Below are 14644 nucleotides of genomic sequence, written 5' to 3'. Positions count from 1 at the left end.
GCAGTTTTTAACTAATAAGTGGTTGTAATGCACATAATTTATCTGGAACCAAAAATAGGACAAATGCTATGAACGTTAGCAATGAATCTTATGTAAAATACGCTTAAGATGGAAATATTTCTATATTTAACGAATAAATTTAATAGTTGGGTGTTTAAAACTACTAAAAATTTTGTTATTTTAATTTTATTCTATAAAATAATAACATTAACAAAATCTATCGTTTTTTGGCGTCCATACTTGTAACTTGTTTTGTAGGATCATGCTTATACGTTTTTACAATTGGTCCTTTGCCTGCTTTTTGAAATTTCAATTCGTCTAATCGCCTGCGTTCCTCTAATTCCCTGGTAATTTTCATGTTAGTCCAAGCTGAAATAAATGTATTAATATGTTATAAATAATTACTATTTTTCACCATATCCTTACAATCTTGCAATCCCTCTTTAAAGCCTTTGGGTTTCATTGGCAGAGATTGAGGTTGATGTTTTAATAATGGCTCAATTTTTAAATAATCTCTTACTGCTGGGATTTTAAGTACTCCCACTTGAGCAAGTGAAATAAAATTACTTGACACCCAATAAACCAAAATAGCTCCAGGGAAGTTCATGGTAAATGGAAATATAATTACTGGTAAAGCTCGTAAGACATATTTCATTAATTGTAGATTTTGTGAAGATAATCTAGCTGTATCTGTTCCCAACTGAAGATAAGACACAACATTGTAATTAAGTTGCAACATTAATATTTTTATAAGGATTATTACCTCAATGGTAGCCCATAATGTAACACTGGTAATAACTGGTAAAAGAAAATACTGGTCTGGCACAATGAGATTGGTAAACCACCATAGACCTCCATGTTCAAGACTTTGTACAGGAACATTTGTCATTTCTCTTAATCCCATAAAAAACGAAATAAATATAGGCATCTACAAATAAATCAGTAGTATGCATTTATAAATTACTTATTTTTACATACTTGTGCCAAAGGAACAACCAGATTTTTTAAAGGATTTAATTCCTTTTCTTTCATGAATAGCATCATTTCCTGTGAATATCTTGCAGCATCCAACTGGTTTCCTGTCTGACGAGCTTCAGTCATTTTCATCTGAATTGCCTGCATTTGTGGCAAGTAATTATTCATTTTTGCTGCATTTCTCTGTGCTACCACTACCAGAGGGAACAATAACATCCTGACCACGACAGTACCTGAAAGTTAAATTTTCTAACTGATGTATAAATTATCAACAATTTAAACATACCTATTGCAATTACACCCCACCATTCTATGCCTAAATTAACATGTAGAAATTCAAAACAATTCTGAGTAATTCCAACTGGAGACCATCCTCCCATTCCCATGGAAGAAAAAGTTGGTTCACCCAAAGCATTTAATTGGCTCACAACTTCCTCAGTACCTTCAGGTACTTTTGGGGGTTCTGGAATTACATCGTGAACTGCTGAATTTGTAGGATCTATTGAAAGTCCAGCAGCAGCCAATACTAATTTATTCTGACTGATCCTATCTTGTAACCTATTACACAATTTTTGTAAATCCTTGACGATATTTTTTGACTTTAATATCTAAAACGTTAATAGTAGAAAAGAGGCACTTCAACTTAGTTTTGTATATTGTACCGTGTATTTTGACCTATCTTCAACCACTGGTGAAGGATCTTTTTCACACTGAACTTGTGTTCCAGCAATGACTTTCTAAAATTTAATAAAAATGAATATTTTGTCAAGTTTTAAAACATTAAATACCTTAATTTGTTTTGTCAGCTTAATGTTATTTATTAATTCTGTTTGGGACTTAGTAAAATCCTAAAAATGTATTTTGTAACTTAACCTATAACAGTTTTAAGATATTATTTACCTTAAGATTATTTAAGGACTTCCTACAGACATTTATCTTCGAAAAACTTGTAAATCTTAACATTATGTTAATTTTTTTTTTGTATAAAATAAATATAAAATTTTATTTTAAATTATCGCATGTTCCTTTATTTTGACGGAACTATAGAAGAAGAAGTACAGACCAAATAGAATGCGAAGGACAATCATTGATATAAAATTAATCATAGATAGACGAAATACTAAGCACACATAGATAACCATGTGTCGGCATTCATTAGACAATTAAATTACATTTTTATTTTTATTATTGCTTATATGCAAACTTGTTCGAATATTCTATTTTGATGGCAACAGTTTATTTATTGAAATACATACCTTATAATTTTGTTCATTATTGTATTTTCTAATGAGCGTATTGTTTCATATTTGTTAATAACATTGTAAATGACTTTTCAGGAGCATTTTAAGCTTTTATTTTTCATGTTAATTACTATTTCCTTTTTCTCTGAAGGACAATATTAATAATACATTTTTTCTTCTAACCCACTAAAAAGTAAATTATTATAATAAAATAAATAGAGTAAAATAATATAAATTTTATTAAGAATAAATGCTTACTATTAAGAGTATTGTTAGATAGTGCTACGAAACGTAAATATATTAAAATCTGCTATTTCTTTAGCCAACCAAATCAGACTTTAAAGTAATATCTCCATTTAAATCAATTTATTTAATCCTTGTCGATGTTGACAATTAACAACTGGCTTTAAATATTAATTTTTATTATATTAACAAGAAATTGAATATTTTTCCCCAGGATGGATCCACCTTGTCATGGTTCTGGGGCTTAGTACCACTCCACAAACCAGTGGCGGTGGTACTGAGCTGACTTTAGAGAAAGACATACATTACAGAGACAGCAGAAGTCTGTCCCACAGGGGGAGACTTACTGTCTCTATTGCACATAATGTCTTTCAGAATTCAGATGGATCAAACTCTTTTTGTACTGTATACCCTTTGCCATTCATATATGAGCTCTCATATATGTGTCCCATTTGACTATGATCTTCGGATCGGTGCCCGTAGAGGGGTTTTAAATCTTTTACAAGACTTTCCCCTCTTTGTTAAAAAAAATATATATTTTTCAATAATATCAAATAAATAGTAAGTAATAATTAAACCAAATTGATATATTTCTCTTAGTTAAGCATGATTGAAAAAAAAATTAAAATCAAAGTATGAAATTTCTATGGCTATTAACTATACAAACAATAATTTATCTGTGAACATTTTTATTTTGTTTTAAAAGATTTCTTTTGTTTAAACAGTTTGTTTATATAATAACAAAAATATGGAGTTGCTTGGATACTAAAACAAAATTAAATCTATTACTTAATCATAGTTGCATAAAACAATTTTATGTTTATTAACAAAAGCCCTCACTATAGAAACATTATTGAGTCAGAGTTTCACATTAGAATCTACATAAGCAAAAATTTGAGAGTATGAAAACACCTAAAATTGTAAAAGTTTAGAATAATCAAAAGTTATGGCTCTTTATGTACGATCCCCGAGGTATTTATCCTCAATTATCAACGCCAGCAAACGACTACAGTCTACAGAATGTGTGAAAAAGGACAGGGACCCATGCCGAACAAACTTGTTCAAGGGTCTGGTACTTGGCATTTACACAAATCCAGATGATCATTTGGATGCTGGGAAACTTACACCAACTGGAGAAAGATACGACGACTTGGTATGCCAAAGATTAACTGAACTTATTAAATTTTCCGGCTTGCCCCCTAAATATGGGGAAAGTAGAACATTTTACAACATCGATGAAGAATTTAGCGCAGTTACAGTCGTTGGCTTGGGAAGAGAATGCCAAGGATATGATGTCTTCGAGCAAATGGACGAAGGTAAAGAAAGTATTCGTACAGCGGCAGCCCTGGGATCAAAAGCTTTACAAAAACTATCCGTTAGAAAAATTTTTATTGAAAGTTTTGGACACGCGGAGTCCTCTGCCGAAGGATCCGCATTGGGTGTATGGCTGTACCAAGAGAAAAAAATTAAAGAAAATCAGTTGACCGTTCCTCAACTAGAATTGTATGATGATTGCGACTGGACCGGATGGCAGATTGGACTACAGAAAGCAGCGGCACAGAATTTAGCCCGCCAATTGATGGACACACCGGCAAACCTTATGACACCTACGTCTTTTGCACAAAATGCTGTAGAAGTGCTATGTAAGTCGGGTGTAAACGTGGAAGTTAAAGTTAGAGGCTGGGCTGAAACTCAAAAAATGTATGCGTTTTTGGCCGTGGCTCAAGGTTCCTGTGAACCTCCCATATTCTTGGAGCTGAGTTATTACGGTGCTTCTAGAGACGAAAGACCTGTGGTCCTGATTGGAAAAGGTATAACTTATAATAGTGGCGGTTTATGTATTAAGCCGTGCAACAAACAAAGATTTATGAGAGGAGATATGGGTGGTGCGGCCTGCGTTGTTGCCGCTTGCAGAGCTGTAGCTGGCTTACAATTGCCAATAAATATTCGAGGTTTAATACCTCTATGCGAAAACATGCCAGGATGTGCTGCTATGAGGCCAGGCGACATTGTAAAAGCTGTTAACGGTAAGAGCATTAAAATTGAATCAACCGACACAGCAGGAAGACTTTGCATAGCCGATGCTCTGGTTTATGCTCAAAATTTCTGGCCCCGATTTATTGTTGACGTAGGTACCATGACGAACGATATGAAACATTCCTTAGGAGCAGCAGCGAGTGGAGTATTCAGCAACTCCGAAGCTCTTTGGGAATATTTGCTTGCAGCTTCCATGCACACTGGTGATAGAGTATGGAGATTCCCGTTATGGGAACATTTCACCAAACTAGTTGCGGGTCATCACCATGTGGATGTAAAAACATTTGGTAGAGGAGGAAGACCACGTTGTGCTGGTGCATGTAAAGTGGCTGCATTTTTGAACGAGTTTGTTCCATGTGGAGATTGGCTGCACATTGATACATATGGTGTAATGCACACTGATGGCTCAGATTATACATATTTAAGACGAGGTATGACTGGTCGCCCTACACGTACACTTGTGGAGTTTCTGTCACAATTGGTTTGCCATAGAGATTAATAATGTAATGCTACCTTATATAATTTTTGTAATGTATAATTTTAATCACTCAATCAAAACAAAATGTCTACGCTGAAAGTCTTAATGATGCTACTGTGAAACTCTTAAAATGTGTAATGTATAATCTAATCGCATATTTAACATGTTTAACCAAATGTATATACTGAGAGTCTATAATAAATTGTCAGTTAACTTGAGTTTGTTTTTTTATTTTTGAAGTGAAAACTTATTTAGCCGCATTGGGTACTTTTTGGCGGGGAAAAATCTTATGGGTTCGCGTCACCAACATGCTCGTCCGTCTTTTGTTAATAAATTCAGACAAAAGAAAAAAGTTGTTGATTTGGCTGGTAACCTCGGTTACTAGACCAACAAACTATGTGTCTGCCGGCGTTTCAAGAGGTACCCGAAAACTAGACATTAAGAATAAAATCCCGGAACTAGAGGGTCAGTTACAGCTGTACATTTGAGAGCATTTTGAAATCAGGTAAAAATCAAGACCGGTTGTACATATTTTGGTTCCAATTACAATCGAAGGAGGGATATTTATTAAGCAGAAGTAAAACATGTTTTTTAAACAAAAGTGTGTAAACTGAAAATTAGCCTTTCCTAACAAATAGTAGATTTAATGTATTTTTAAAAGTGAATACTTCTTTAGCCGCGTTGGGCACTTCTTGGTAGGGACATATTATACGCGTCATCGACATGCTCATGATAGGCGCACGCCCAGAGTGCTGTGTGCCTTGACACCTTTTGGATGGGTGAAATCTCGTGCTTTCGCGTCACCGACATGTTTATACCAGTATATCTGTTGACGTATAGTGCTGTGTATATCTTACAAGTGAAATTGAATGGATTTCCATTCTAACCCATTACCTAATTCTTATTGTATATTTTTCAGGTGTGAATGTTTTTAATCAGTCAATATAATGTCAAAAGCAATTGTCAAATTTTGACATTCCACATTTCTCAAATTTACAAGATAGAAATTCTTGAAGTTCCTTCATCAAAGAGTTACATCATGAGCGAGTCAATTATCATGAATTGAAAAATTACTAAATGTTTGGACAGTATTTTGAATTCTACATCTTTTTAGCAAAAATATAAAAATTTATATATGTATATTGAATGTTAAAATTAAAGGAATTTCTACTTATAAATTATTAAATGTATAAGGAATCTAAATATGAGGACAAGGAATGTACAAGAAAATATTAAATTAAACAACTCTGCTGCATAACATTTTATTTTGAACATTGAGAAATTAGTGTATCTCATTGATTTAGCTAATAGATCCAGCAATAGATCGGCCATTTCATCAGCCAATTAATCACATTGGTTTATTATTAATTGTAATTTTTCCTGTAGTGTACTACTTCCAAATTTTTTCTATTTTAAATTTCCCTACCTCAACGATAACGAATAATTAAGTAATAATTATTGTTACCTAAATTTAAATTAAACACAACCTTTATTCTATGTTAGATAGCTAAATGTTGTTTAGGCTAATTTTATGAGGTAATTGCTAAATATTTAACTGTTATTTATGTTTTAAGTTTTATATGAAAAACATATGTACAATTTTAAAAACAATATTGTTGTTTCTCTCTTTTCGTCAAAATATTTAATTATCAAGTTTTAACAAAACAAATATATGTTAAACACATGTCACAAAAAATTAAAATTTCTTGTTAACAAGTTAATTTGACACAATATATAAAAGTCGTACCTCCGAAAATGACGATATGTTTCAATTGTTGATACAGAAATGATAAAAGAGAAATTATCAATAAATTGTTAATTTCTCTACATTTAGGTACCTAGGCACATTTAACTTCTAATATTCTATAAATGCACATAAATCCTCACAGAGCTGTAACTTGAATTTTATTTTCCATTAAATTGCTGACCTGAGGATCAGCAGGAAACTATAGCTATGTTTGCGAAGCCATAGCCAAGGACGCACTGGTGGATTCCTTAATGATGTGCGAGGTCTTGATTTTTTCATCTAAAGAATCATACATGGGATATTCACAACACAAAATGAATTTTAGGAACTGGGGCACCTCCTCATAAATGGCCGGAGGTATTGGTATTAGAGGTGACGTTGAAGATTTATAAAATCTATACTCGGATATGCTAAAAAAGAAATTAAGAAACATCATTCCCATATATGTATAGAAGAAGTTGCTTACTCTCTATATTTCTCATCGGAAGACCGTTCAAGAAGAGGTATGCCGGAAAGGAACAATATTATTAATGTAGTGAATAAAGGAGACATTATTGCCACCCATTCTACTCCTTCTATGACATTTAGTGATACCACAAAAATTCCCCACCAGAGTAATATTTCGCCAAAGTAATTTGGATGTCTAGAAAGCCTCCATAGACCTAAAACCAATCAATTTGCTCTGATCAAATCATAGTTAATAACATAAATAAATTATTATATTGGGTAATTAATAAATCATTTTATATAACTATGGCTTGGATTAAGGAACTTACCATCATTACACCACTTTCCTTGATTTAAGGGATCTTGACGGAATGAAAACTTCTGGAGATCCGCATAAGTTTCAGCCAATAATCCAACGACAAATAGACAAGTTCCTGTAGAATCTAATGTGGTCATAGTTTTCGGTGCTTTTGGAATTGCGTGTCTTGGTGAATTTATGATTATTACAGGCAAACTAACCACATAAACCCAGACAGCCTGCAAAGCAGTACGAAAATTAATAACTTAATAACATAACATTCTCACCGTTATAAGATACCTGAAATGTCCAAAAAATTGCGAACCTAATATTATTACTCTTTTTATCCTCGAACTGTTTGTCTCTGCCTATTTTTATGATCCTGTACAAAAGGTATCCAGAAAGTCGCATTCCCCATAGACACACAAATATTGTAACCATTAGTTGTCGACTGTCGTAACTTTTCTACAAGGAAAAATATTTTATGTACCATCATCTTTTATTGTTAGGTTTAATTTATAAATTCACCTTTCCCCCTTGACCCAGGAAGAATGTGAGTAAAGCTAAGATTATAAAATTTATGCCTCCAGCAAAGTCCGTAACTTTATCCATTTGAAATGTAGCTGCCACTAAGAAAAATATAATTTGCATAGAGACAGTGACTATTGCACTAATTGCAAAGTGATCCTCGTCTAGAATATCAACAGCCATTTGTGATTTATATCCCAGATGTATCGTCCTACAATAAAATAATTACCATATTTAATTTACCATAAAAAATAAGTACTTATAAATATTTTTTCTAAGTGATGTAAAAATAAAATATTTAAATTTTTTGTTTACAAGGTGTGAATATTAATAAAAAATTTAAAATTATATGTTTTTCTTTATTATTTGTAAATATTATTAAAAAATGAATATTTTATTACAAAAAAGTACATATAAACTTTTATAAATATATATTTCAACGTTCAGTTTAATCGAATAATGTCTCAAAAAATTCTAATTTTTTAAAATTGGTGAGATATTGTTCTTTTCATAATAATTTTGCTATTAAAAATAGTGGTTGACCGACATAAAACGCAAATTGTATTAAGAAGTTTTTTTAATAAATAATAAGTAATATAAATCCACATTCATACCCTCAAAGGAGTAGAGGAACCTTGAAAGTGAGATACCATGTTTGTTAATATGAGGACCAAACCATTAAATTATGTAAGGCAAAAAATATTCTAGTAAATGACCAACAAATGACAACAAATCTTTGATAACAATGGATATTGGATAAAAATTAACATTTTATTTTCTCATTTTATTATTTTAATTTATTTTACTTTTAAAAGCTGTAACATAAAAAATAAAATAAAAAATGATTGGAAATTAATAGAATATCTTCTAACTAACAATTAACTAATTAACATAATATAAAATTAATAAATATGTTAATGTTATACAATAGTGGTAATAATTATAGGAATTTATGAATTAAAACTATGAGAAATGGACTCTAGTATGGGACAACCAAACCATTAAATTATGTAAAGCAAGCAAGCAGTCACTGACCAAAAAATGTCAACAAATCGTTGTTAACAATGTATATTGGATAAAAATTAACATTTTGATAATTATTTATTTTATTTTTTCTTTTTATTATTTTAATTTATATTACTTCTAAAAGCTTTCACATAAAAAATAAAATAAAAAATGATTGGAAATTAATTGAATATATTTTAACTGTTGACTAATTAAAATAAAAAAATAATAAATATATTAACGTTATACTTCAGTAGTGGTCATAATTATAGGAATTTATGAATTAAAACTATGAGATGTGATATACTTGAATTGGATTCTAGTATAAGGACAGCCATACCATAAAATTATGTAAGGCAAAAAATTTTCTGGACATTTTAATAATTATTTATTTTATTTTTTCTTTTTATTATTTTAATTTATTTTACTTTTAAAAGCTTCAACATAAAAAATAATTTAAAAAATGATTAGAAATTAATAGAATATGTTCTAACTAACTGTTAACTAATTAACATAATAAAAAAATAATAAATATGTTTATGTTATACAGTAGAAGTCTTAATTATAGGAATTAAAACTATGAGATCTGATACTTGAAGTGGATTCTAGTATAAGTTTATTGTTTTTTCTGTTATTGTTAAGTTCACTATGCACCTGGTTCTAAAATAAATTAAGTTTAAATAAGAATATTTGAATATCTTAAATGTCCAATAGTTTATAAGACCAAGGTTACAGCATCCCGAGGATCGATTGTTCTCAACATATGGGATTAAAGAATTAATCTAGGCATGCACTTGCACTCAATTTCTAATAACTTTATGCACCATAATGGCAGCATAAAAAGCAAGATAAACCACTATATGTTTGGCTCATCACTCAACTAACTTCGAATAGACAAATGTTTGTTTGAAATGCGAATGGATATAAATTACATATAAATAATTTGTCCATAGCCATTAATAAACCTAAACAAGTTACATGTTATTTTGCAAGTGGTTAAGTGAAAAATATAATGTAGCGTACTATAATACTCGTGATAACTTACAAAACATTTTATTTATCAGTATTATGGAAAACGACGTCGACAACGCTGTCAAACCAACGTTGTGAGGCTTACTACATCGAAATGCGCCAGAAGCCGACGCGTCGGGACGCTGTCGTGGAGGCTGTGTTATTAAAAGTGTGTGGGTGGGCATCGTGCCTGCTGAGGCAACAAACAAGGAAACTGAATGAATGTTATAAATTCAACATAATTTCCCTGTTTTTTCAACATTTATCATATTTATTCTAAACTAGTTCAGTAATTACAAACAAAAATTATGGTATTCATCTGTGAGCTTTTTGTATATATATACAGGGTGTAATAAGAAGTCAAAATGGCCAGCATATAAATATCTTTATAATTACATCGATAATGACATATATTTTTATGTAACATCTGTATCATTCATTAAAATGTTCATTACACCTAAATATTAAATAAAATGAGTAGTTTAAATGTTCCTTAATTTTAATTTAAATACTGTTTACACGAGTCAGGATTACCTAAGTAATAAATTAGTCATATTTGTTACCAATACGATAATTTGGGATATCTTTTGTCTGCCAGCTTAAATTACACGTAACCGAACGGAATTAATAGTTTTTGAAATAGAGCACATGCGTTCGAATCGGGTCACCTTACCAACCAATAAGGTTGCTGTGAATTGATAACCTTCAAAACCCAAATGTATTTTAGGTTAGACTTCCTTAATTTCTATTTAAGAAAATGATAAATCCTAATATAACTTAAGGAAATATATTAAATAGAGGATGAAAATGCATTCGTTAAGACTAATGAATCCTTTGGGAATGCAAATCCCAAAAATGATGTCAACTTGTTATATTCCCAGGTACCTATGAACATTTCATATAAATAAATGAACTCGTTAAACAAAAGAAATCCGATGACGGATTTCATCTACAAGTCACAATTTTTATTGATTTAAGGTTTGTCCAACCTCTTCGACACCTTCACAGAAGAAACATCTACAAGACAGAAGAGGCAAAGAGAATAAAATTTTTTGTTGTAAACAAATACATAGAGTACCTAAAGAATTATGATAAGTATATGGCTAAGAGTATTCCTGTCAGAATATACAGGGTTTTTGCTGATGGACTAAAACTGTTTATTAATGATTTGAGGGATTACTTTAGAATAATGCAACTAATACATACCCAAGGACATACCCTTAACAAATTTAATCGCAAAGATCTAGAGCTGTACCACCAAATGCCAAAGGATATGAGAAAGGTAGCACCTGTTTTGGTAATTGCTGCATTACCAGTTGTGCCATATATATTCTTTCCACTAGCATATATGTTCCCCAAAATATGTTTAACTTCACATTTTTGGAGTGCAGAACAAAAGTCACAATACACCCAAGATTTATTAAGGAAACGCCTTTTACATAATAAACCAATATTTAGGCATCTACAGTCACAAGTTAATTTTCTTAAAATAAATAGTCACCCCTTATTTATGCCTTGGGCTCAAGTTTTAGGCAAATTAGGTAGTGGAGTACATCCTACTCCAGATCAAATTTTAGAGTGCAAGGAACTATTCTGTGATGAGCCATACCACTTATTTTACCTAAGTAGAAATCATATAGTAAGTACAATCAATTTGCTGGCAATATTTTATCTATTTGCTCATTATATTTTTATTATAGAAGCATCTCATTAAAATACATGACCTACATTCTGGATGGTTTAAAAGAACTAGGTTATCAGATAGAGCAAAAATTTTAATAGAAATGGACCAAGCCATAATGAGAGAAGGTGGTGTTCACAATTTGCCACTAAATGCTTTACAAAACGCCTGTCTTTTAAGAGGTAAGACATTTACTAATACAATTTAGACAGGAATTAAAACTTACCTTAAATAAAAATATTTGATATATTTAATCAAATGATTATATAATCTATATAAACAATTTTTGTCTGCCAGGTCTAAACCCAAAAAACATGAAAACTGAGGATATGGTGAAGTGGTTGAATGACTGGATCAAAATTTCTAGACAAATTGACAAAGAATCTACTTCTTTACTTCTACATGTACCTATACTATTGGCTTACAATGAACCTTCAAATTGGGCATTGATTTATCCAAAGAAATAAATAAATTTTGTGATACATTTGTTGATGTTTTAAATATTTTATGGAAAATAAAAAACAGTTTTATAAAAATATTTTATTTCAGCCTAATGTATAAATTAAATAATAAAATTTATACCAAGAAATATTCATATGTTCTCCTCAGATAGAGGGATATAAGAAGGTAAATCTCCTAATTTTGGACGCGATCGAATGTCAATTTCTTGATCATTTAATTTATTTAAAACGCACAAAGATGTGTTCAACTTTTCATTACCAAGATAATACCTAGGTGCTTTTTCAACAATATTTTCATTCTTAAAGCATCTAGGAATTTCTACAGTATTACCATTCACATTTGACGGCAATTCTTTTTGTATGTGTAGTTTATGAACCAATCTGCCAGTTTCGTTTGAACATTTCTTGGCAACATTTTCAGGTACTGTATATTTTCTTACCAAATTACCATGGGGATACTGGCATCTACGTTTTGGACAGGAACCATTCTTCTCATAATCGGGACAAAGCAACTGATGTCTCTTGTCGCACTAGAAATAGTAACAATAAAGAGCACACAATAATATTCATGACTATTTAAGGCAATGTAACTATTTTAATAAATACAGGTTCATCAAACATAGTTGTCTGTATTATCTATAGAAAAACACTGGGTTGGAATGGAATAACAAAGAAATAATTCGAGATTATAAAACATACCAGTCCAGCTTTTTGACAGTAACCTTCTAAGAAATCCCTACAGATTTCAGCCTTTGGATTAATTTTCACATGTAAATAAGGACAATTATCTCTAGAACAAGAACCTTCTAGATAATATTTACATGTTGGCATTTTTTCTCCTGAAACTTTGTGGGACAGTAAGCATTTGTCATTAATGCATGCTCCTTGAAGAAATCTGGAATAGTACAGATAAAATTATATTCAAATATTACTATTTCTGTACATTTGAGTACCTTGTACATAAAGCTATTTGATTGGGATCATGTTTATGATAACATTTTCCTTTATCCTTGCGCAGACAACGACCGAATTTTCTATAATTTGGACAAGGGATATTGCACTTTTTTAATTTAGATGAAACTGATTTCCTGACAAATGTAAGTGATTTCCTAAAACCATAATATTTAATAAAAGTTCAAACAATATTTTAAGACAAACCTAGTATTGGATTGTTTGAAAGTAACTTTTCTAACATCAGAAGTCACTAATTTGGAAGGATTTATTTTCACTAACTTATGAATTAATTTCTTTCCTTTAATGGATGGTGTCACAGACCTACTCAAAGAATTAACAGTTTTTCTATACCGTACTCCTCCAATCTCAACATATCCAGTTCTCATTTTATTTGTTTTAAATAATCTTGATTTGGCAATCTCACTTAAGCTTTGCAACTTATTTGTGTATACATATTTTCTTCTTTGTGTTACAGATGTGTTTAACATTTGTTTATTAACAGGAATTCTATTGTCTATCCTAAATTTGTTAATTTTAGTATTTTTATTATTACATATCACAGATGATTTGATTAATTTGTACTTTGTCACCAAAGAATTCCTCTTTTTCATTGGAGTTGGAGTGTGGATTATTTTAGTGACAGGAAGTCTAATCAATTTGTTCTTTGTAGAAATTATCTTTTTTCCTTGCAGAGGGAGATTACTGACTGGTTTATGCCCAATGTTAGGTAGTATGTTCGGATTTACATGTATTTCCTTGGGTTTAATATCATTTTTAATATTTGGCACAGTATTGTGCTCTGAAATCTCCTTCAGAATGTCAATTTTGTTCTTCATGTTGGGATTTATATGAATCTTTGGAATGTTCACTTCATTACTTTTACACTGAGTTTTGGACAAGTCTATTACCCTCTGCATTGCACTAGTTAACTTTGGATTGTTTGGATTAACATGTATTTTTGGAGTGTAAAGGCCCTTTGATTTATTTTCATTTTGGAAGTTTCGATTTATGTATACAGTCTTTTTAAAATGTGGATTAACCAACACTTTTGATGGAATCACCTTTTGATCTGAAGCACTCTGCATATTTAAATTACTTTTGTAACCTATAATAAAAGCATTGATCAAGGTTTACCATATGGATATGTATATAGAATACCTGTTGAAGTATATGATAATTGTTGTGGTGGAATTGGTGTATAATTAACATAAGAACCAGATTGCTCTGAAAATTTAATCCTGTAATAATCAATGAAAAAATAAAAAAAAAAACTTACGATTTTGGGCATTTTGTTGTCCATAATTTTGAGGGGTATGTCCATAATAGTGATCTAAAATTGTATTTTAAAAAAAAGTTATATATGATAATAATATGAATATCTTACATTTGTTAAAATTCATTTTAAGTAACAAACGATATTCGGACCGTCACTATTATTTTTAACAAATTGATATTTCTATTTAACACTTTGACAAGTCGCATCACACACCTTATTATAACAAATTCTTTAAGTTGGTAGACGTACTAAAGAGAAATTA

At 30.7% G+C, this 14644-nt stretch overlaps 5 protein-coding genes across 5 annotated transcripts; 2 read left to right on the top strand and 3 right to left on the bottom strand.

Moving 5' to 3' along the window:
• Nucleotides 1-170: 170 nt before the first annotated feature.
• Nucleotides 171-2025, bottom strand: LOC109597546 (mitochondrial inner membrane protein OXA1L). Its single transcript, XM_020013263.2, has 8 exons — nt 1876-2025; nt 1764-1823; nt 1638-1712; nt 1262-1583; nt 979-1208; nt 764-928; nt 427-700; nt 171-369 (listed from the first exon to the last, which is right to left on the bottom strand). Exons 1-8 carry the CDS (start codon nt 1936-1938, stop codon nt 218-220), a joined length of 1341 nt encoding a protein of 446 aa, XP_019868822.1. The 5' UTR covers nt 1939-2025; the 3' UTR covers nt 171-217.
• Nucleotides 2026-3313: 1288 nt separating this feature from the next.
• Nucleotides 3314-5192, top strand: LOC109597543 (cytosol aminopeptidase-like). The gene has a single exon (XM_049963501.1). The coding sequence runs from the start codon at nt 3406-3408 to the stop codon at nt 4993-4995; it is 1590 nt and encodes a 529-aa protein (XP_049819458.1). The 5' UTR covers nt 3314-3405; the 3' UTR covers nt 4996-5192.
• A 1030-nt stretch (nt 5193-6222) lies between these two features.
• LOC109597547 (uncharacterized) lies at nt 6223-10416 on the bottom strand. Its single transcript, XM_020013264.2, has 6 exons — nt 10045-10416; nt 7995-8205; nt 7767-7931; nt 7498-7705; nt 7188-7383; nt 6223-7131 (listed from the first exon to the last, which is right to left on the bottom strand). Exons 2-6 carry the CDS (start codon nt 8175-8177, stop codon nt 6927-6929), a joined length of 957 nt encoding a protein of 318 aa, XP_019868823.1. The 5' UTR covers nt 8178-8205; nt 10045-10416; the 3' UTR covers nt 6223-6926.
• A 239-nt stretch (nt 10417-10655) lies between these two features.
• On the top strand, nt 10656-12229 carry LOC109597542 (LETM1 domain-containing protein 1). Its single transcript, XM_020013260.2, has 4 exons — nt 10656-10891; nt 10989-11649; nt 11711-11873; nt 11989-12229. Exons 1-4 carry the CDS (start codon nt 10812-10814, stop codon nt 12156-12158), a joined length of 1074 nt encoding a protein of 357 aa, XP_019868819.2. The 5' UTR covers nt 10656-10811; the 3' UTR covers nt 12159-12229.
• Nucleotides 12201-14580, bottom strand: LOC109597541 (zinc finger CCCH domain-containing protein 3). The gene is made up of 7 exons (XM_020013258.2): nt 14491-14580; nt 14383-14436; nt 14265-14330; nt 13311-14211; nt 13106-13261; nt 12852-13047; nt 12201-12682 (listed from the first exon to the last, which is right to left on the bottom strand). The coding sequence occupies exons 1-7, from the start codon at nt 14504-14506 to the stop codon at nt 12284-12286; spliced, it is 1788 nt and encodes a 595-aa protein (XP_019868817.1). The 5' UTR covers nt 14507-14580; the 3' UTR covers nt 12201-12283.
• Nucleotides 14581-14644: the final 64 nt, after the last annotated feature.

This window comes from Aethina tumida, chromosome 2, assembly GCF_024364675.1.
Source record: "Aethina tumida isolate Nest 87 chromosome 2, icAetTumi1.1, whole genome shotgun sequence".
Taxonomy (NCBI): Eukaryota; Metazoa; Arthropoda; class Insecta; order Coleoptera; family Nitidulidae; genus Aethina; species Aethina tumida.
The sequence above is the reverse complement of the archived record's forward strand: the minus strand, read 5'-3'. Positions and strand labels throughout refer to the sequence as shown.

Bases quoted from the DNA above. Each gene is read 5' to 3' on its own strand.
- LOC109597546 (XM_020013263.2), bottom strand. From the start codon at position 1,938: ATGTTAAGATTTACAAGTTTTTCGAAGATAAATGTCTGTAGGAAGTCC. The intron at 1,584-1,637 runs GTACAATATACA...TTAACGTTTTAG, and splicing joins AAGATAGGTCAAAATACACG to ATATTAAAGTCAAAAAATAT. The intron at 1,209-1,261 runs GTATGTTTAAAT...TTTAACTTTCAG, and splicing joins GTGGGGTGTAATTGCAATAG to GTACTGTCGTGGTCAGGATG.
- LOC109597543 (XM_049963501.1), top strand. From the start codon at position 3,406: ATGGCTCTTTATGTACGATCCCCGAGGTATTTATCCTCAATTATCAAC.
- LOC109597547 (XM_020013264.2), bottom strand. From the start codon at position 8,177: ATGGCTGTTGATATTCTAGACGAGGATCACTTTGCAATTAGTGCAATA. The intron at 7,706-7,766 runs GTATCTTATAAC...ACTGCTTTGCAG, and splicing joins CAATTTTTTGGACATTTCAG to GCTGTCTGGGTTTATGTGGT. The intron at 7,132-7,187 runs GTAAGCAACTTC...TTTCTTTTTTAG, and splicing joins TCCGATGAGAAATATAGAGA to CATATCCGAGTATAGATTTT.
- LOC109597542 (XM_020013260.2), top strand. From the start codon at position 10,812: ATGAAAATGCATTCGTTAAGACTAATGAATCCTTTGGGAATGCAAATC. The intron at 11,650-11,710 runs GTAAGTACAATC...TTTTTATTATAG, and splicing joins ACCTAAGTAGAAATCATATA to AAGCATCTCATTAAAATACA. The intron at 11,874-11,988 runs GTAAGACATTTA...TTTGTCTGCCAG, and splicing joins AAACGCCTGTCTTTTAAGAG to GTCTAAACCCAAAAAACATG.
- LOC109597541 (XM_020013258.2), bottom strand. The intron at 14,331-14,382 runs GTAAGTTTTTTT...TTAAATTTTCAG, and splicing joins ACAACAAAATGCCCAAAATC to AGCAATCTGGTTCTTATGTT. The intron at 13,048-13,105 runs GTACTCAAATGT...GTACTATTCCAG, and splicing joins CAAATAGCTTTATGTACAAG to ATTTCTTCAAGGAGCATGCA.